This window comes from Dendrobates tinctorius, unplaced genomic scaffold, assembly GCF_039654945.1.
Source record: "Dendrobates tinctorius isolate UK_male_01 unplaced genomic scaffold, ASM3965494v1 ptg000036l, whole genome shotgun sequence".
In the NCBI taxonomy this organism is placed as follows: Eukaryota; Metazoa; Chordata; class Amphibia; order Anura; family Dendrobatidae; genus Dendrobates; species Dendrobates tinctorius.
In genome coordinates this window covers 51139-72887 of record NW_027361704.1, presented here as the reverse complement: position 1 = coordinate 72887, position 21749 = coordinate 51139, and the positions used below count along the sequence as shown (strand labels likewise).

The window sequence follows — 21749 nt, the reverse complement described above, 5'->3', positions numbered from 1 at the left end:
CTGTTATTCACTGTCCTATTAAGGGAATAGAAGAATCCAGGATATCTATAAACAGAAAGATAGTGAGGAAACACTTAGCTAGCCTAAATGAATTCAAGTCTCCAGGTCCAGATGAATTACACCCCAGAGTACTGAAGGAGATAGCAGAAGAAATTTTTGAACCCCTCTCTATAATCTTTGAAAATTCTTGGAGAACAGGAGAAGTGCCAGAAGACTGGAGAAGAGCAAATGTTGTTCCTATCTTCAAAAAGGGGAAGAAGGTGGACCCAGGTAACTATAGGCCGGTGAGTCTGACTTCTATACCAGGAAAGATCTTTGAACAAATTATTAAACAACATGTATGTCAATACCTGGATAAGAATGAAGTGATTAAACAGAGTCAGCATGGGTTTGTAACTAATAAGTCATGTCAGACTAACTTAATTTCCTTCTATGACGGTATCACTGATTGGGTGGATCAAGGAAATGCTGTAGATATAGTATATCTTGACTTCAGCAAAGCATTTGACAAAGTCTCTCATACAATCCTTATTGAAAAAATGATTAAGTATGGAATGGACAAGGCAACTGTTAGGTGGATTCATAACTGGCTTAGTGATCGGACCCAAAGAGTGGTCGTAAATGGCTGCACATCCAGTTGGAAGAATGTCTCAAGTGGGGTACCACAGGGCTCTGTCCTGGGCCCTGTATTGTTCAACATCTTTATCAACGATTTAGATGAAGGAATTGAGGGTAAACTGATTAAATTTGCTGATGACACAAAGCTAGGAGGGATAGCTAATACTAGAGAAGAGAGAGAGAGGATTCAAAAAGATTTAAATAAACTGGAGAAGTGGGCAGCAACTAACAGAATGGTTTTTAACAGGGAGAAATGCAAAGTACTACATCTGGGCAATAAAAATGGAAAAAGCATATATAGAATGGGAGGAATAGGGCTAAGTGACAGCACATGTGAAAAAGACTTGGGTATACTAATAGATCACAGACTGAATATGAGTCAACAGTGTGATGCAGCAGCAAAAAAGGCAAATGCAATTCTAGGATGTATTAACAGAAGCATACAGTCTAGATCACGTGAAGTCATTATTTCCCTCTACTCCTCTTTGGTCAGACCTCACCTGGAATATTGTGTCCAGTTTTGGGCACCACATTTTAAAAAAGACATCAACAAACTGGAGCAAGTTCAGAAAAGAGCGACCAGAATGGTGACCGGTCTGCAAACCCTGTCTTATGAGGAAAGGTTGCAGGATTTGGGAATGTTTAGTTTGCAAAAGAGAAGACTGAGAGGAGACTTAATAGCTGTCTACAAATATCTAAAGGGCTGTCACATTGTAGAAGGATCAACTTTATTCTCATTTGCACAAGGAAAGACTAGAAGCAATGGGATGAAACTGAATGGGAGGAGACACAGATTAGATATTAGAAAAAACTTTTTGACAGTTAGAGTGATCAATGAGTGGAATAGGCTGCCACGAGAAGTGGTGAGTTCTCCTTCAATGGAAGTCTTCAAACAGAGGCTGGACAGACATCTGACTGGGATGATTTAGCGAATCCTGCTTTGAGCAGGGGGTTGGACCAGATGGCCCAGGAGGTCCCTTCCAACTCTACGATTCTATGATTCTATGATTCTATGATTGATTCATTGCTCTGCTTTGGCTGGTCATCCAGGTATTTTTGGTACTAGAGATTTGGTGAGTCGGTCTTTTTGGTGGCCCTCCTTGTCTCGTGATGTCAGGAATTTTGTGCAGTCCTGTGGGACTTGCTCCCGGTCTAAATCGTGTTCTCGCTCTAGTGGGTTGTTGATGCCTTTGCCTGTCCCCAAGAGGCCATGGACCCATATTTCAATGGATTTCATCTCTGATATGCCTGTCTCTCAAAGGATGACTGCTATTTGGGTAATTTGTGATAGGTTCTCTAAGATGGTTCATCTTGTACCACTCCCTAAGTTGCCGTCTTCCTCTGAGTTGGTGCCCCTGTTTTTGCAACAGGTGGTTCGCTTGCACGGGATTCCTGAGAACATTGTATCTGACAGAGGAGTTCAGTTTGTGTCTAGATTTTGGAGAACTTTCTGTTCCAAGCTGGGTATTCAGTTGTCCTTCTCCTCTGCTTTTCACCCTCAGACCAATGGGCAGACAGAAAGAACAAACCAGACCTTGGAGTCATATTTGAGATGTTTTATTTCCGCTGATCAGGATGATTGGGTTTCATTTTTGCCCTTGGCCGAATTTGCTTTAAATAATAGAGCTAGTTCTGCCACTTTGATGTCACCTTTTTTTTGTAACTTTGGGTTTCATCCTCGATTTTCTCCAGGGCAGGTGGAGCCCCCTCTGCCTGCCCAGGTGTTGACACTGTGGTGGAGAGAATGCACCAGATCTGGGACCAAGTGGTGGATAAGTTATCTCTCTCCCAGGAAAAGGCCCAGCGGTTTTCCAACCGACATAGGACCATTGGTCCCCAGTTTAGGGTTGGTGATATGGTGTGGTTATCATCAAAAAATATTGCTATGAAGGTGGCTTCTAAGTTTAAGCCTAGATTTATTGGACCTTACAAGATTTTGGAGATTATTAATCCGGTCTCTTTTCGTTTGTCTCTTCCTGTCACATTTAAAATCCATAATGTGTTCCATAAGTCTTTGTTGAAGAGGTTTGTTGAACCTGTTGTTCCTGGGGTGGCACCTCCAGACCCTGTATTGGTTGAAGGTAACATGGAATATGAGGTAGAGAAAGTACTGGATTCCCGTCTGGCTAGACGGAGACTCCAGTATTTGGTTAAGTGGAAGGGTTATGGTCAGGAGGATAATTCCTGGGTCTCTGCCTCTGATATTCATGCCAAAAGATTGGTGCGTGCCTTTCATCGGGCTCACCCTGATCGCCCTGGTGGCATGGTTGAGGGTTCGGTGACCCCTCCTCAAGGGGGAGGTACTGTTGTGAGTTCATTTTCCCCTTTACCACTGAGGCCCGATGAACTCCCTCTTCTGGTAAAGAAAGGTAGTGAGCCTGATTATCAAGCATCTGGGCCTAATGATGATGATTGGCTGAGTGGAGTTTCTGACTGGATATAAGGCTGTCCACGCCCTGCTGCCCTGCGGGTGATTTCCCTGTGGGATCCTTGGATACCAGTCTGAATTCCTGCTCTCCTAAAGCTAAGTTTTCTGCTCTGCCTTTTGCATTTGTACTTTGTCTTTGTTTTGCTGGATTTCTGTCATTCCCTGCTGGGGTGAGCTGAATTCCTTTAGCTCTGTCTTCAGAAAATACCTGAGTGCTGATATAGTTTTTGAAGCCTAGCTGCTTCATGGCCTTTTTCCATATCAGCCTGTTGGCTTATGTTTTTCATAGGGTTTTGGCAGATTGCAGACAGCAACCATCCTATCCTGTCCTATTTTAGTTAGTTTGGGCCCCATTGTTTGCTCAGCCTATCTTTATATCTGTGTAAGTGTTTTTTCATCTTGCTTCACCGTCATTATATGTTGGGGGCTGCCTTTTACTTTGGGGTCTGCTCTGGGGCAGTTTAGATTTCCTCTTCTGTCTTTAGGTTATGTAGTCCTCCGGCTGTGATTGAGGGGTCTAGGGCACCGTAGGAACCCCCCCCGGCTGCTGCTAGTTGTGTTGATAGGTTCAGGGGTCTGCAATCTGATAGTTGCCAACTTCTCCGGTTTTCTGGACGTAGCTTCTATTTTTGTGTCTGCCTCCTACGGTGACTCGTTCATAACAGCCTTGACCGTCTGGAGGCCGACCTCAACAGACCAGCGCACCGTTTTTTTTAGTAAGATTGAAAAGGGCATGGCGGAATACCTTAGTCCTGAGCAACAGCTGAGTGTGCTGCAGGCCTGCAACAATGCTTTCTTGCAGGCTATGCAGCATAATCGGTACGGGCAGCAGTCAGTGGTGTCATTTCCAACTATGCCACCATTGACTCGCTTCACCTCACTGCCGACTTGTGCTGCATACCACTGCACGGACACCTATATTCAAAGCCAGGACACCCACCATTACACCACCACAAGTCTGAGTGCTGCTGGTCACTTCACTGACACCACCATGGCAAGCGCTGCTCCTGTCTGGAGCACCACCGCCACCCCCATGCATGCTTGGTGCACAGCCACAGTAACCACTCCTCAAATGTGGAACAGCCCTGCCGCAAACACTATAACATGTACTAGCCCTGCCACCACTTCACAAACCTGGACCATCACTGCCGCCACCAGTCCTCCTGCAAGGACAAGCACTGCCACCGCCACCACAGATCATCTGCAGCAGTAACAATAGCAGCAGCAGCCACAGCAGCAGCAGCAGCAGCAGCAGCATGCACAGCAGCAGGCACAGCAGCAGCCACAGCAGCAGACGGGGGACCCACATTCCTTATTTGCCCCAAGTTCCAGGCGGCGCCAACAATCAAGGTGGGAATTGGGCCCAACGAGGTCCAGGCAGACCAGTTTAAGGAGACAAACAGTTAAGACCACTGTAGCTGAACCTCTGTCCTCTCCTCCTAGCGTGTCTAGTTCCATTCCCATAACTGGCCACCCTTCCCCCACAAGTTTTCTTGCCCCTTCCCCTCGAACACCTTCATCGACTATAAGCTGTTCATCTTCACTGCACACCCCCAACTTGCAACCATCTGCCCCCAAACGCAGAAAAAATGCAGTTTATAAATTGAGTCCCTATGTGGGCCGGCTCTGGACACTGTTGGAGACACATCCGGTCCTGAGCACTTCTGGATGGCAGGACAGCGGGGTGTTTGACAATTTGCACCCTTGCGTCTGCGTGACGTGGGAGGATACGTACTTCTGTCTTGGATGTGTAAACAACATCGCTGCTACATCCTATGAGTAACATTCTGAAACCGGAAGCAGGGATTTAGCTTCCGTGTTTGCGCAGTTAAACCCTCACTGTCTGGGCATTTGTATTCTTATTAAAGTATCGCATGACTTGCTATGACGCTTACTACCATTTGAGATTTACATACAGCGGCGCTGGTATTCTCTATGAGTGACACCTTGAGGCCGGAAGCAGTAACCTGACACGCAATCAGCTGACACGCACGCCACAGCACCTGCTGCCTTCATGTGCTCTATATAACAGCGGATAGTGGTCACAAACTCCATGCATCATACGACTAGAGGGGATCGTCCCTGACCATCAAGCTGTACCCTGAACATCTTATGCTTAAGCTAAGTACTCCGTTTTTTCCTTCACACTCCTCATGAACCTCGGAAGAGGGGAAATGCGTCGAGTCTGTACTGGAGTTATATCTGTTGGTTTTGTGAATATATGACCTGTAGACAAACTGGCTATTTAACCCCTTCATATCAATTCTATGTGACTATATGGTCTATAAATGAATGGGATTATCTAGCCCCTTTATATTGCTAATTGCATGATCATGTGGACAGGTCAGAGTCTGTACTGGAGTTATATCTGTTGGTTTTGTGAATATGTGGCCTGTAGACAAACTGGCTATTTAACTCCTTCATATCAATTCTGTGTGGCTATATGGTCTATAAATGAATGGGATTATCTAACCCCTTTATATTGCTAATTGCATGATCATGTTGACAGGTCGTACTGTAGGCCTGTTTGTATATCTCCTGACTATATAGTCCATGATTGAATAGGCTGTTGAACCCCCGCATATTGTTAATTTCATAACAGCGTTCATGTTGGCGGTATATCTGCTGATTTTGTTACCATACGGGTCATAGATAACTGGGCCATTTTATCCCGTTATGGTGTAATATTCAAGACTATATGGATTAGTTATATTGAAATCATGCTCCTATTTTTTGAATATATCTGATACCGGATACCGGATTTATGACGTTATATAAAGCCCAATTGTTAATGGGTTCCTCATCCCCCTGACGAAAGATTCTAAATTCGAATTGCGCGTTGGGGCGCATTCTTGAGGCACACCGTGACCTTCTATATTGGCATCCAGGTAATTTGCATTTTTGCACTGCTCTCTCTATACAGCGCTGTTGGCTTTGTGTATTATTGACTATACAGCTGCTTATACTGGTGCACCTTAGGCTACTTTCACACATCAGGTTTTCGGCGTCAGGCGCGTTCCGGCGTCGTGCCGGAGCGCCGGATCCGGCAAATGTTTTGTAAAACCGGATGTGACGGATCCGGTTTTCTGCCGGATCCATCTTGCGCTTACAGCCAAAACCGGATCCGTCTCATCCGGTTCATCTGGTTTTCGATCCGTTTTTCGACGGATTACGCCGGATCCGATTTTTAAAATCGCCCCTTGTGGCCTTCCGAACGGGATTGGCTACTGAAAAACTATATATAGCGTGTTCCTACAGCCCTTCTTTGACAGGTTGTAGAGGAGAAAGTGCAGGTTGGAGAGAAGAGCAAGTCACTGGCGAAGATGGATGTTGTGATTGGAAATATTTTGAAGAATTTGGCGGATTTTACAGCGGAGGCGAATCATTTGAGGGTGATTGTTCTGGAGAAGGAGAGAGCGAGACAGCAGTGCATCAGGCATCGTAGACGACGTTTGTGGATCCACCCCATCACAGCCAAAAGAATGACACGTGGGGTCTATTCTACACTCTGCATGGACCTTAGACGAAACCCGGATAAATTTTTTGGATATGTTCGGATGAAAATGGAGAATTTTGATTACTTGGTGGAGCGCATTGCACACCTCATAAGAAAATCGGACACCTATTGCCGCTTCTCTGTTTCACCCGCAGAGCGTCTGATGGTGACTTTAAGGTAAGCCACATTTATTGGATATGCTCGCATCAGAGCACACTTTCACTACAATCTTGTTGGTGGTAGTTTGCATCTCCAAGTGTTATAGCTGAGTTTTGGTATGTAATGCTGTGATTTTAAACTAATTGATTGTTTTTTTCCCCACAGATTTCTTGCAACTGGATTATCCCTTTCGTCACTGCATTTCCAGTACAGACTCGGGATTTCCAGAATATCTGGAATAGTGAAGCACACATGCCGTGCACTGTGGGACTCCTTAGCTGAAGAGTTTTTACCAGAGCCCACAACAGAGAGGTGGATTGAAATTTCAGAAAAGTTTCAACAGATATGTCAGTTTCCGAACTGCTTGGGCGCTGTGGACGGGAAACATATCCGCATTGTAAAGCCAGCCGGATCAGGATCGAAATATTTCAATTACAAGAAATATTTTTCAATTGTCCTCATGGCCATCGCTGACGCGGAATACAAATGATATGCTGTTGATATTGGGGCCTATGGCCGCTCCAATGACTCTCAAGTTTTCAAACTGTCTGCCATGGGGGGTAAACTGTATGGAAACACCTTCCAGTTCCCATCCCCTAGACCGCTGCCGCAAACATCTGGTCCACCTATGCCATTTGTCTGTGTAGGGGATGAAGCCTTCCAGCTGTCAGAACACCTTTTGAAACCGTACGGTAGCAGAGGATTGTCAAGAACAAAACGCATTTTTAATTACCGCCTCACAAGAGCAAGAAGAATGGTTGAATGTACCTTTGGTATTCTGACAGCCAAATGGCGGGTCCTATTGACTGCGATCAACCTCAAGACAGAAACTGTGGACGAGGTGATCAAAGCTTGCGTGGTACTCCACAATTTTGTTATCTGCAAGGAACCCATTTCCATTGAGGACACCTCTGAAGAAACCACCTTGCAAGATTACCATGACATTACCACTAGAAGTTCTGTGACGGTTTCAGTAATGAGGGACAATTTTGCACTATACTTTATGTCACCTCTAGGCAGAGTACACTGGCAGGATGACAGAGTGTGAAAGATTTGTGCCCTTAACCAAACTTGTGTACCTTCTGTACCAACAGTATATACCTTTGCCAACCAAAGTTGGCTATCTTGTCATGGTCTTAATATTTTTACCTTTAGGCCACAGGTGTGTACCTGGTTGTGTTTTATGCAAAGTATTTCACCTTTTAACAAAAGTTATGTACATTGTTAGGAAATCACCAACAATAAACACAACTTTTTAGGTGAAATACTTTGCTTCAAACACAACCAGGAACACAACTGTGGCAAAAAGCTAAAATTTACCCACAGTTATATACCTGGTTTTGAATACCTTTTTACCTTTGAAATACCCTGTATTTAACCTTTTTTTTAAACATATTTCGCCGCAGAAAGAAATGACAGACAACCATTGTAAAACGATAATTTAACTTTTATTTAAATTTTTTTTTTTTTGTAAAATGTTTTTAAAGTTAAAAAAACTTTTTTAATAAAGGTTTGAAACCAACTGGGCATTTTTAATACAAAACACACATTATAAATCGGTGTAGTGTGGGGTGGAAATACTGCTGGAGGGGCTGCGGGACACTTCGACACTGGGAGTGTGGAGAGAGGACTGGGATCGTGGTGGGGAAGGAACAGTTAGAGGTGAAGGTGTGGAAAAAGCTACAGAATGGGTGGACATGTGGGAGGCAGAAGAAGTGGTGGGCGGTGGAGTGGAGGGTTGGGCAGGGACTGTAGGAGCAGATGATGTTGATGGAAATTTGTATGTGGAAGGAGTTTGGTACGGGGAAGGAGTTTGGTACGGGACAGGTTGCTGGAAGTGGGGAGATGTCTGGTACTGGGGAGGTTGCTGGTACTGGGGAGGTTGCTGGTACTGGGGAGGTGGCTGGTATGTAATAGGACAGGGAGGATGGAAAGTGACTGGAGGGGGTGCAGGTGGAGGAACTACTGGGGTGGGAGGAGGAGGTTGGGAGGTAACGTGCTGGAGAGCACTGTGGCATGAATGCATTACATGCATCTGCTGGCTAGGAGAGAGCGTTTCCATGCGCTCCACAACAGACCTGAAAAAGGCGTGGTTTGGCAAAGATCTTGCTTCTGAATGCATGGTTTGCAGAAGTGTCTTCACCTCCAGAATGCTGGAGTTGATCTGCTGAAAGCCTGCGGAGATTTGCTCTGACAAGACTTTTAGACAGTTCTGGAAAGATGCATTCAGATGCAAGAACTCTGGCGCATAAGTCTTTTCCTGACCCCTCTGCCGCTGCCGCCCAGTACCCGCAGGTGTACTAGAGGTGGCAGGGGCAGAAGGGTGAGGTAAAGGGAAAGCGATCTCCTCACCAGCAGCTTCATGTAATGTAGGCGGCCACGATGTTCCTGTGCTGGTGGATGGGACAGATGGGTCGAATGTGTGGGAAGGCTGGGAAGGTGCAGATGTACCGGGGCGGTCAAAGTGTCCCTCGGTGCCGGTCTCCTCAGGGATCGCCTCAGAAGGGTCCAATCGTGCAGGCTCCCGAGTGCTACTCACCGTGCTGTGGAATAAAGAGAAAAAAAAACAATTAAAATAGTGACATGGCATGGCCCTGGCTGAAAAAAAATTGTTACATCTAAACATTTTTTTTTTCACATGTGGTGTGTAATATTTACCTTCTGGTGACCATTGTATCCCGGAGGAACGACAGGGCTCGTGCGTACTTGTACTTGCTCCTGCGTCCTCCAGATCCACTCGGGGCCCGCATCTCTTTATTGAACTCCTTCTTAAAACGATCCCTCACAGACCGCCACCGCTTCACAATTCTGTCCCCTGAAACGAGAAAGGACAAAGTGGTTAGCATACAACATCAGTGTTTCCCAAACTCCAGTCCTCATGGTCCCCAGGGGTCATGTTTTCAGGATTTCCATAGTAAATAGAAATCCTGAACACATGATCCATGGGGACCACGAGGACTGGAGTTCGGGAAACACTGGTTTACATCAAGCAACCGGTACTGTATATACTTACGCTCTTTAATCTGGGCCTGAGCATCGAGGTCCTCCCAGCGGCCCACAAGAAGCGAACAGATTCCCTCCCAGAGTCGTCGGGTAACAATCAGGTCAGCATGGCGGCGGTCAGCCATATTCCATAGCGGCTCCCTTTCTCTGACGAGATCGATGAGGTGGTCCACATCAATTCCTCCATCCTCACCGTCCGAGTCGGGAGCACGCTGTGAAGGCTGTTAAAGTAAAATAGAAAAATGGCAAAATTAGTCACCACACTTTAAGACATGAAATAAAAAGTGTACCAAAATTTAACTTAAATATTATACTTACACGCTGGTGACCGCCGCGTTGCTGTCGCCGATGACCCTGGGAGGCACTGCGAGGACCTCTTGGCCGAGCACCAGATTGGGAAGACTAGAGAAGAAAAGAAAAAAATTTATGTGTTTGGATGTTGACATATTTGTTTGCTGTGTGATGTCTGCGGTACATTGTTTTCTATGTGTTGTGTGTAGTGTGATGTTGTGTTTCTGCGTTTGATGCAAAAAACTTTCCAATTGTGAGCCCACTCCAGGTGTCTGTCCACCCCTTTCTTCTTCTTCTGAGAGCTCCTCTTCAGCTTGTGATTTCTGTTTTGAAATAAAATCCAATGAATAGACATATATTACAGAGATGATGGATTTTGGAAATAAAAACTTACCGTCAAACGCTGACGATGCGAGGGAGGGCTCCCAGAAGAAGATGTGCTGTCCTGTTGCTGGCCAGACTCCATGGCTGTGGGTGGTGCTGCTGCTGCTGCTGCCAGTGCTGCTGCTGCTGCATCTCTTGGGCGGCTGTTGAATAAAGAGAAACAAAGGGCCAATGAATATCTTGATATTCCTTGGCCCTAGTTTTGAGGAATGGGGGATTTGATAATTACTGTCTCTCATCTGCTGCTGGACTCCCCTCCCATTGTTCAGCATGTTCCCTTTGCTGCTCCATTTGGGGTGGTGGTGGTGCTGATGGTGCTGCAGTGGTCTCCTGCCTTCTCCTGCGCCTGGTTGCTGTCTTGGGTGGCATGTTGGGTGTGGCTGAGGGTCCCACTGTCATGCTTTTATATATGTTCAGACCCAAAAAACCGGATCCGGATGCGGCGCTGATAGACTTTCATTGTGTGAAAAAGCCGGACGCGCCGGATCCGGTGGGTCCGGCTTTTTCGCCGGAGACAAAAAACGTTACAGTAGCCACGCCGGATTGCGACACATTGCCGGATCCGGCGAAAACCGGATGAAACGCATGGCCATCTGGCGCGATCCGGCGCAAATGCAAGTCAATGGGGGGGAACCGGATCCGGCATTGCATTTCGCCGGATCCGGTTTTTGTCAAAAGAGCCGGATCGCGCCTGACGGCGAAAATCTGATGTGTGAAAGAGGCCTTATATATTAGGCTACTTTCACACATCAGTTTTTTGCCGTCAGGCAGGATCCGGCTATTTTTAGAAAAAACGGATCCGGCATAAATTTTGGAGAACTGTAGAAATGGATCCGTTTTTCTGCCGGATCCGTCTAGCAGGTTATATCTGTTTTCTGGGGGCTGGCCAAGTGGATCTGAGCATGCGCAGACTTAAAAAAACGGATCCGGTGGCTGGATCCGTCTTTTTCTGGATCCGGCGCATTCCGGCGCCCATAGACTTTCATTGTGGCAAAAAGCCGGAAGCGTCGGATCCGGCGCTTCCGGCTTTTTCGCCGGAGGCAAAAAACGTTACAGTAGCCATTTTTTCCAGACGCCGGAATGAGACAAGTAGCCGGATCCGGCAAAAAACGGATGAAACGCAATGCCATCCGGCGCGATCCGGCGCTAATGCAAGTCAATGGGGAAAAACTAGATCCAGCATTGCATTTCGCCGGATCCGGTTTTACAAAAAAAAGCCGGATCGCGCCTGACGGCGAAAAACTGATGTGTGAAAGAGGCCTTAGACTATTTTTTGTTCACTGGTCTCCCTTCACATTGTGGCTATTTTTAATTGTTTGCACTGCTGCACTTTATTATTTTTTACCTAAATTGCGTTTAATGTATGGGTTTTTCACTGGGTTTTTCTATATATATTTTTTACCCACATATTTGATTATTTTGATATCTTTATATATTTTTATATCTTAGGTGCTTACTTACCTGGCTTAATTAACTATGCCTTTTATTATATTTTTGTGGCTACCACAATTTTAGTAATTTAGAATTATTTATATCTATGGTGCCCTAATTTAGATCTACGGTAATTTTTTGCTTAGTTCTAAACTACATACATGTATTCATTATTATGCTGTTGCTTTTTGTGTCATGATTCAATAAAAACATACTTTTAATTATATATTTTTCCATCATTATTTTTAATTATTCATCTTGATTCTGCTGGTTCGTCCTCCCCCATTTCTGGTGGTTTGGTTCTATTATTTTTCCAGATAGTCTGCCATCCAATCTCTCAAGGGGTGGTTTACCACTATATTTTATGATAATTATTTGAAAATTTTCCTATATTAGTATTTCTTCCTCTTGTCTATCTTCCGCTCGCAATATGCAAGGCATCTGGATCCTGCTGACTGCAAAATGTAACAAGGTGGCCCGGGGTGGTAGCCATGGGCGAGTCCACTAAGCAATGGTCTGTAAGCACCCCAGCACTTTGCTCATGAAAAGTTAAAGAAAGTGCTCCACAGCACACTCACAGGCTCTGTAATAGTACTTTCAGCTGCTACCTTGTAGGCTCTGCAAATCACTACAAAGACTGGGTCTTTCTGCAACCGATGAACTTTAATAAACAACAAGGCATCCATAAAATCAGCAGCACAGTTCATACAGAGTGGCATTTCCTCACTCTTCCTGTCCTTCAGACAGTCCTGATTCTTCCTGACAATTTCTTCCAGCACCAGCACTTACTTTGTTCCACATGTGCTCCAGGCTCACCAGTTTCCCTCAGTCCCAGGTTCGGCTTCCTTAGGAAGATGTGCTAGGTACGCTCTCTTAGGCTAATTTCACACTTGCTTTTTTTTGCAGCGCGTTTTTCCCGCAAAAAAACGCATTGAAAAAACGCATACAAAAGCATACAACTGCTGCATTTTTTTCAAGCATTTTTATGAGCATGCATGAAAAAAACGCAGCGTTTTTATGCGTTTGTATGCGTTTTTAGTGCGTTTTTACCGCGTTTGCGTTTTTTCCAAACATTAGGTGGCCCCTCACACTAACCCAAACCATGACTTTACTAACCCTGACCCTAACCCTAACCCTGACCCTAACCCTAACCCTGACCCTAACCCTAACCCTGACCCTAACCCTTAACCAAACCATACTTAACCCTAAACCCTAACTAACCCTAACCCTTACCCTAACCCTAACCCTGACCCTAACCCTAACCCTAACCCTGACCCTAACCCTAACCCTAACCCTGACCCTAACCCTAACCCTGACCCTAACCCTAACCCAAACCCTAAACCCTAACTAACCCTAACCCTAACCCTAACCCTGACCCTAACCCTAACCCTGACCCTAAACCCCCTTAACCAACCCTAACTTTAACCCAAACCCCTAAATTCCATGGTTAACAAAAAAAAAGCATGTGCAAAAAAACGCATACATAAGCATGCCAATGCGCACATATGCGCACCCATAGACTTATAATGGGTGTCTTGCTGTAAAAAAAAAACGCATTGCGCGCGCATGCGTTTTTTTGAGGCAAGTCGGACGCCCAAAAAATGCAACAGGATGCATTTTGTGCGCCCGAGCGCATACCGCAAAAATACGCATGCGCGCAAAAACGCATACAAACGCGTGTGTATGCGCACATAAGCGCATCCCATGCAAAGTATAGGAAAAAAAACGCATGCGTTTTTTAGCGCTAAAATGCCGCGAAAAAAACGCAAGTGTGAAACCAGCCTTAGCTCCACCTGCTCTGGTCATAGACCCAGAATACTCCTTGAGTTGACCTCTGTTTACTGGTGGCTGTCCACACTGGTCCCTATCCTGGGACTCCCTCCAGGCATAGCAGCTCCATTCTTCTGGCTATATAAATCCTGTAAGCCACATGCATCTTGCCTTTGGGCAGTATGCCCGGGAATTCCTCCTATATCCCCCTGCTGCTCTGTGCCCCTCCCATCTACTTAACTTCTATGCTGCCTGGAACTAAAGAATACTCTTACCTATTTTATGTTCTATTTCGATGCTATTACCTTGCTCTAATGTGCCCCCTTAAGCTAACCCCACTATTACTCTATGCTAACTCCTATCTTATCTTAGCCTTAATTTTAGACATTTCAAATACACCACGTTACAATCCATGAACAGTGAGGAACAACATGTTACAATGACATCATAGTATACAGCAACTGAAGACCTACCTCTTCCAACAAGCCTTTAATCTGCAGTAACCACCGATCCACCAAACCGCTGCACGACCAGCTCTACACTCACCTACTGTATCCTCACCTATCCCTTGTAGATTGTGAGCCCTCATGGGCAGGGTCCTCTCCCCTCCTGTACCAGTCGTTACTTGTATTGTTTAAGATTTCTGTACTTGTATTCATTATGTATACCCTTCCTCACATGTAAAGCGCTATGGAATAAATGGAAATATAATAAATAATAATGATAATATGACAAATACATTACAGTACATAAACATTATATCACATGAATAGGGACAATCACCAAGGTGCCACATGTATTATGTGTGCACAGCAACCAAAGGAGAGGTGGCAAGTGACGTACAAAGTCACCCCCTTACAGTACCACTACGAAACTCCTCCGCCAAGTGTATAGCCCGGGAGTTGGTCCATATCTTTTCTAGAATGGGGTTGCCTAAGGAGATCTTAATGGACCAAGTGGACCCCTTTATGTCAAAAGTGATCAGGGAGTTTTGCAGAACCCTGAAAATCACTCAACTCCTGACCTCAGCCTACCATCCACAGACAGATGGCTTGGTGGAAAGGTTTCATAAAACCTTGAAGGACATGCTGAAGAAGGTAGTAGAGAATAACAGCTGAGACTGGGAGTGTCTACTGCCACTCCTTCTGTACTCCATAAGAGAAGTCTCTCAAGCCTCTACTGGATTCTCTTCTTTTGAACTCTTGTATGGCCGACACCCCCGTGGACTCCTAGACGTAGTGAAAGAGACCAGGGTGGTGTGTACAGGAGTGCAATCGAACATGTGGCCAGATGCAAGAGAGAATTTTTGAGGCAATGCCCATAGTAAAAGAACATGTCCTCAAAGCACAAGAGACCCAGGCGAGGGTGTACTATGGATTGGTGAGGTTGAGACACTTCAACCCTGGGGATCGGCTACTGGTCCTGGTAACTACAGTGAAGAGAAAATTCCTGGCCAAGTAGCAGGGCCCTTATGAAGTAGTTGAAAAGGTTGGATACGTCAACGTCAAGTCCACCAACCAGGGAGAAGGAAGCCCTACCAGGTGCACCACATTAACCTGTTTAAGCAATGGCGAGAGAGAAAGCCCATGGAATCTCCATGCTTGGTGGATAATAGAGATAAGCAAATATTTCAATGTTCAATTTGGACTATGATCAATGATTTTGCAATATTTGTCAATTTATTGAAGTCAGTGGAAGGCAAAAAAAAAGCATACACAACACCTTAAAGCGGGCCCAAAAGCTGCCAAAACACATCAAATTAGGGGAAGTCCCGCGGAAAGTGGCCTCAATAGATATGCAGTACAAATTTTAGAATGGCACAGCAGCAATCAGTCATGCATGAGGTATCAGGGTCTGAGACAGCATTTACAGCTTTAAATTGAACTTCAAATTAAGATGAGGTGGGCCTGCTGTGGTACGAGCCCTAATACCACGTGGAACCACTCAAACAATACAAAAAAAGAGAAAGATAGTCAGCTTACCGTGTTCTGTGTGTGGACTCCCTGCTACCAGCCAACGCCTCACCCTGATCGATTTGAACAAACAAGAAGCATGAGAAAGAACAAAAATGGAAAATTAGCCAGTGATAGGTGGGGTAGTTAAAATCTAACTTTTACTGCAAAAGTATTAAAAATAATGGAAACACATATTGTCTCATGAGTAAGACTAGTGTCAAAATGCGTTTATCTGCTCCTCTGTGTGTATAGTGCCCGACAATATGTGTTTCAATTATTTTTAACACTTTTGCAATAAAAGTTATATTTTAACTACCTTCGCCTATCGCTGGATCCCTTTCCGTTTTTTTTTCTTATTCATGCAACTATACTACTACTGTAGACTGCTATAGTCTGAAAAATCTAAGGATAGTAACACGAGTAGTTGACTCAAAGGAGGTGGAGGCCTGCCAGCCTTGGAGACCTAGTGCTACTGGCAACAAATATGAAGGAGACCCAACCAGGGATCTACTCATTTCCAAAAATTAGTGGCAGACACCAGCAAAGTGGCATCAATTTCACCAGAGTAGAAATAGTATGACAGGGACCGACACATCTTCCACTACAGCCAAACCAAAGGATGGGGACCCAATCAGGGGTCTTCAACTTTAAAATAATTAGGGAAGACACTGCCAAAGTGACATAAATTTCACCAGAGTAGAAATAGCATAATGGAGAGCGACGTATCTTGTGCTACAGGCAGTCAAGCAATTGGAAACTCAATCAGGAGTCTTCAAATTTTAAAAAATAGGGCCTGACACCACCAAAGTGGCATCAATTTTACCAATTTTGCCTGAGGATGCAGTGCTCGTCATAGTTGCATCACTCAGCGTGTGCGCTGTACAGCGCTACGTAACCTCCTCGTCTTCCTCCTCCACCTGCTCAGATGACCTACTCAGCTGCGTTCCTCTGTGTTCTCACAAACTTCATCATCATCCTATGTCTTATCCCATACATCTCTCTTTGAGTCACCCTACTCCTCTTCCTGCCCTGACATCACAGTATAGTCCAGGTGAGCCTCAGATATCTGAGTCTCATCAGGATCACCTTTTTACTGGGGATTAAGGTTGGGTGACAAGGATCAGGATGCTACTTGAACCCTACTTCAATGTGCCCCAGACACAAGCTAAAAAAATTTGGGAATCGGTGCAGATAATTTCCTTCTCTTAACTCTCTGAATCTTTGGCATACACTTCTGATGCACAAGGCATAGAATGTGTGAACAGCTCTGCATATGCAACCAAATGCAAAGAACACACGGAAAAAGTGTACTAGTCCAAAAAGTTTTCTTTACAAATAATGCAAATATTTTATTGTTAAAATTTCATGCAAAAATTACACATAGTGCAACACAGGTAGACAACATGATGGAATGATGGACAAAAATGTGCGAAGTATGCTGCTGTTCATTAAAAAGGATGCCCCACCCTCCCAGAGAGGACTTCTATAAGAGCTATAATATATGTAACTGAAAAAAAAGTGTCTCAGTTGCTGAAAATAGAGCCAAAATATCATAGGTAACTCTAGCTAGTGTAAAAAAAAATCACCCCATATCTATAAATAATAGATAATTTGCTGATGCAATATGTGGGCTCATAAACAATATTACCTGTATGTCCAACACGGCTCAGCTACTAGATGTAGTCCAGGGGGGTGTACGCGCCTACCCCAACGCACGTTTCGGCCTTTGCCCCCTGACATTCTGGCATTCATCAAAAAGGTGCACCGCTGTGCGGTTGACAAAGAAAGGGACTGGAGTAGCCCATCCAGTATTCAGTTGTGTTTGTATTGGAAGTGACAGTGTTGTTTCACTAATGTTTTCACTAACTTTACCACCTACCCCACATACACATTGAACACTATGCCTATTCTTACATCCACCAGGACCTCGCTTTTTCCTACTCATGTTGCTAGGATAGTGTGGTAGGATCACTTTATTGGCAACAAAAAATTTGATTTTTCACTCTACACCAGCTCTGCACACAGCTTAATTTCAGTGGCACTAAATGACAAGGTGAAATATAGTGTGCTGAATCAAGTTAGTAACAGAATATTTTTTGTGTGTGGATTAGGCCTGTATAATATAGAAGATAAGCTCTAAACAATTTCAGACATAGATCTCCCCTACTGCATCATGTTAGTAACAGAAAAAAAGCTATTTTTTTAGTGTGGATGAGGCCTGTATGCAAAAGAATATCTGCTTCAAATAATTTCAAACTCGGATCTACCCTGCTGTATCATGTTTGTCACAGAAAAATATATTTCTTTTTACTCTGCGACAGCTATGCACAAAAATGATTTTCATCCCTACTAAATGACAAGGTGAGATATGTTGTGCTTAATCACGTTAGCAACTGAAAAAAAATGCTTTTTTACTGTGCAATAGCTCAACACACAGATGAATTGCACATGCTACTAAATGACAAGGTGGGAAATGGCATGCTGTATCACATTTAGCAACTGAAAAAAATAGATTTTCAAAATCTATTAGGTCTACTAATGCATGGATTTCTATAGAAGCAGTGCATGACACACTTCTTTGAAATGTGCCCTGCTGTCTTAGTGGCACAAGAAAAATGAAAAAAGTCTGCTGGAAGTGTCATGCAGAACAGGACACTAGCTATTTAAAGTATCTGACTTAGAAACAACCGCCTAGCTAACTAACTAAAATATATCAGCATCCAGGACCAGCGTCAGGAGCAGCCTCTCTCCGCTGTTTTATTGACAAAATGGCAATAAGACAAGATGTCCACTCTTTATGTAAGGGACATGTGATTTCAGCAGCCATGTGATTTCACCTGATGAAGCTAAGATCGTGAAACGCACGTCGAGGCGCCTGCATGTCCCACCTTTACTCCTGCACTTTAGTTATGACATATCTCAAGGTAATGTTACTTTTTACTATTTTGATATCTAGTGAATATCTTCTTTCCCTATGACATTTTTGCTGGTACTCTGACACTTAGCCCGTAGCAGCCATATGCACATGCAGCACCTATTTTAGATGTTCGGTCCAATGGGAATGTCAGGCTATTATACCTGAGCTCATTGCCCAAACTGCCAACAAAGCTTACTGGCTCACTGGCTAATTAACCACTTTTGCACCTTTGTATACCAGCATAACTTTACACATATATGTGGTTGCTGCTAGAGGACACGTGTTCTCTCTTTCTGATGTGATATAACTTGTTTTCATCTTCCTTCACATCGCTTTTTTTTAGCTATTTAGCTACTTCCTCACCTTACTACCTGTGTTTGTCTGCTATTTATGCTTAATAAAATATAATTTTTTTTGTCTAAACCCTTTTTGATAGATTTTGTGTCATGCATTGTCTTCAAGAACTTATTGGTCAGTAAATCAGGATTAGTCCTTTAAAGATCCTAACTTTGGTTGGTCTAATGTTTTGGCTTAAGGGTATGCTCCACTTAGCCAAGTGGACATAGAATCATAGAACCGTAGAGTTGGAAGGGACTTCCTGGGCCATCTGGTCCAACCCCCTGCTCAAAGCAGGATTCGCTAAATTATCCCAGTCAGATGTCTGTCCAGCCTCTGTTTGAAGACTTCCATTGAAGGAGAACTCACCACTTCTCATGGCAGCTGGTTCCACTCATTGATCACTCTTACTGTCAAAAAGTTTTTTCTAATATCTAATCTGTGTCTCCTCCCATTCAGTTTCATCCCATTGCTTCTAGTCTTTCCTTGTGCAAATGAAAATAAAGTTGATCCCTCTACAATGTGACAGCCCATTAGATATTTGTAGACAGCTATTAAGTCTCCTCTCAGTCTTCTCTTTTGCAAACTAAACATTCCCAAATCCTGCAACCTTTCCTCATAAGACAGGGTTTGCAGACCGGTCACCATTCTGGTCACTCTTTTCTGAACTTGCTCCAGTTTGTAGATGTCTTTTTTAAAATGTGGTGCCCAAAACTGGACACAATATTCCAGATGAGGTCTGACCAAAGAGGAGTAGAGGGAAATAATGACTTCACGTGATCTAGACTGTATGCTTCTGTTAATACATCCTAGAATTGCATTTGCCTTTTTTGCTGCTGCATCATACTGTTGACTCATATTCAGTCTGTGATCTATTAGTATACCCAAGTCTTTTTCACATGTGCTGTTGCTTAGCCCTATTCCTCCCATTCTGTATATGCTTTTTTCATTTTTATTGCCTAGATGTAGTACTTTGCATTTTTCCCTGTTAAAAACCATTCTGTTAGTTGCTGCCCACTTCTCCAGTTTATTTATATCTTTTTGAATCCTCTCTCTCTCTTCTCTAGTATTAGCTATCCCTCTTAGCTTTGTGTCATCAGCAAATTTAATCAGCACATCAGCACATCTTAATAGGTTATAAGTACTATGTGGTCTGTTTACTTTCTGTTTGTTTTCACTTTGTGCGGTAGAAGCCCATTTTTTGTTTGTTTATGCTTAAGCAGGTTTATGAAGTTTTAATAAAACTGACTGGACATTTTTATGAAACCGCTTCCTGTGCCTACCTCAACCATAGCTGAGTGAGTGAAACCCCTACAGTGTATGCAGATATACTGTATATCTATAAATAGATATACAGATATTTTTATGCTGCTTCAATATGCTATAAACCAGAAAAATCTTTTTATGAACTATAATAATTGTCAATGTGTTTTATCTTTATTTATTTTATTGCATATATTCCTTCCCACACAATGTGCCAAATTTGGCAACTTGCACTGTAAAACATCTACTAATTACTTCTTATAGTCTGTTAAAATATTTTTGGCTTTAATAGAATGTGCTCTCTAATATATTCATATTAAGATAAACCATCAACAAGAATAACATTTCAAAATACCTTTTTGTTGTAGAAAATGGACAAAAATAAAGATGGTGTTGTAACCTTGGATGAATTTATTGAGTCTTGTCAAGAGGTAAGCAATTATGAAATGCTCTTGAAATATAGATTAAATAATTTAGTTCTAGAGTTTTAATTACATAATTTGTAACTTTTAAATATGAAGCAGACAGTTTCATATGTCTGCAAAATATCAATACACTCACATAATTTTGATGTTAGAGAGCCAATTTCACAAATGATCGGTCTCGCCAATAACCTAGTAGTCTTTTTATGTTTTTTTGTAAATATTATACTGTTGGTATTATCAGTTTTTTTATATTAAAAAATGTAAATACTTTCTTATTCGAGATACCAATCTCATTAACTTTTAGTACTAGACCCCAAGTTCATTTATATATGCATTTGTTGGATTAAAGGTTAAATTCTTATAAGTTTCTTTATGTGATAATAGTTTTGTCATTTCTTCATTATAATCCCATTTATTCAAAATGAGCACCCCTCAACTTTATGTGCAGGTTTTGTACTTATATTTTGATTTGCAGTTTAATTAACTCTTAAGGAAAAATTTGATGTATAACATTTCTGTGGTACAAAATTCTTGAGAACAATAAGCAGTAATGTTTTGAATTTCTCTATATATTCTTTTTTTCATTATTTTTAAGATTAGATTTGGATATTTTTTTTTAAACCAGTATAAATGGTGGATCGTGGCCTCTTTTTAAGAGATTAGTGAGAGCAAATGTAGTTAAATTTAACTTCTGAATGTATTCATGTAATTTTTGGAAATGTGAACACTTCTGGTTGGGTGTCCATCTGCTGGATTGGGCATAGTAGAATACATGTCTATCTCTATTATACTATTTCTGCTGTGGTGAAATTGATACCACTTTTGTGATGTCTGCCATTATTTTTTGGAAATGTGAATATTCCTGGTTGGGTGTCCATCTGCTGGATTGGGTGTAGTGGAAGATTTGTCAGGTCCTATTATACTAGTTCTACTGTGGTGAAATTGATGCCACTTCTGTGGTGTAAGGCCCTCATTTGTTTAAATGTGAACACTGCTGGTTGGGTGTCCATCTGTTGGATTGGGCATTGTGGAAGTCCTGTCGGTCCATATTATACTATCTATACTGCGGTGATTTCACTTTGGTATTGTCTGCCAATATTTTTTTGGAAATGTGAAAACTCATAGTTGGATGTCCATCTGTTTGATTGGGCATAGTGGAAGGCCTTTAATCCCTATTATACAATTTCTACTGTGCTGAAATTAATACCACTTTGGTGGTGTCTGCCAGTAATTTCTGGAAATGAGAACATTCATCGTTGAGTGTCCATCTGCT

At 43.1% G+C, this 21749-nt stretch overlaps 1 protein-coding gene across 3 annotated transcripts in view; it reads left to right on the top strand.

Moving 5' to 3' along the window:
* Window positions 1-20557, top strand: part of LOC141087864 (A-type potassium channel modulatory protein KCNIP1-like) — a 1937055-nt gene extending 1916498 nt beyond the window's left edge. For all 3 annotated transcript variants that reach the window (XM_073573691.1, XM_073573690.1, XM_073573689.1), the window contains one exon: window positions 20420-20557. In XM_073573691.1, the coding sequence (XP_073429792.1) occupies window positions 20420-20542 (123 nt within the window). In that variant the 3' untranslated portion in view covers window positions 20543-20557. The remainder of the gene's footprint in view (window positions 1-20419) is intronic.
* The last annotated feature ends 1192 nt before the right edge of the window (window positions 20558-21749 follow it).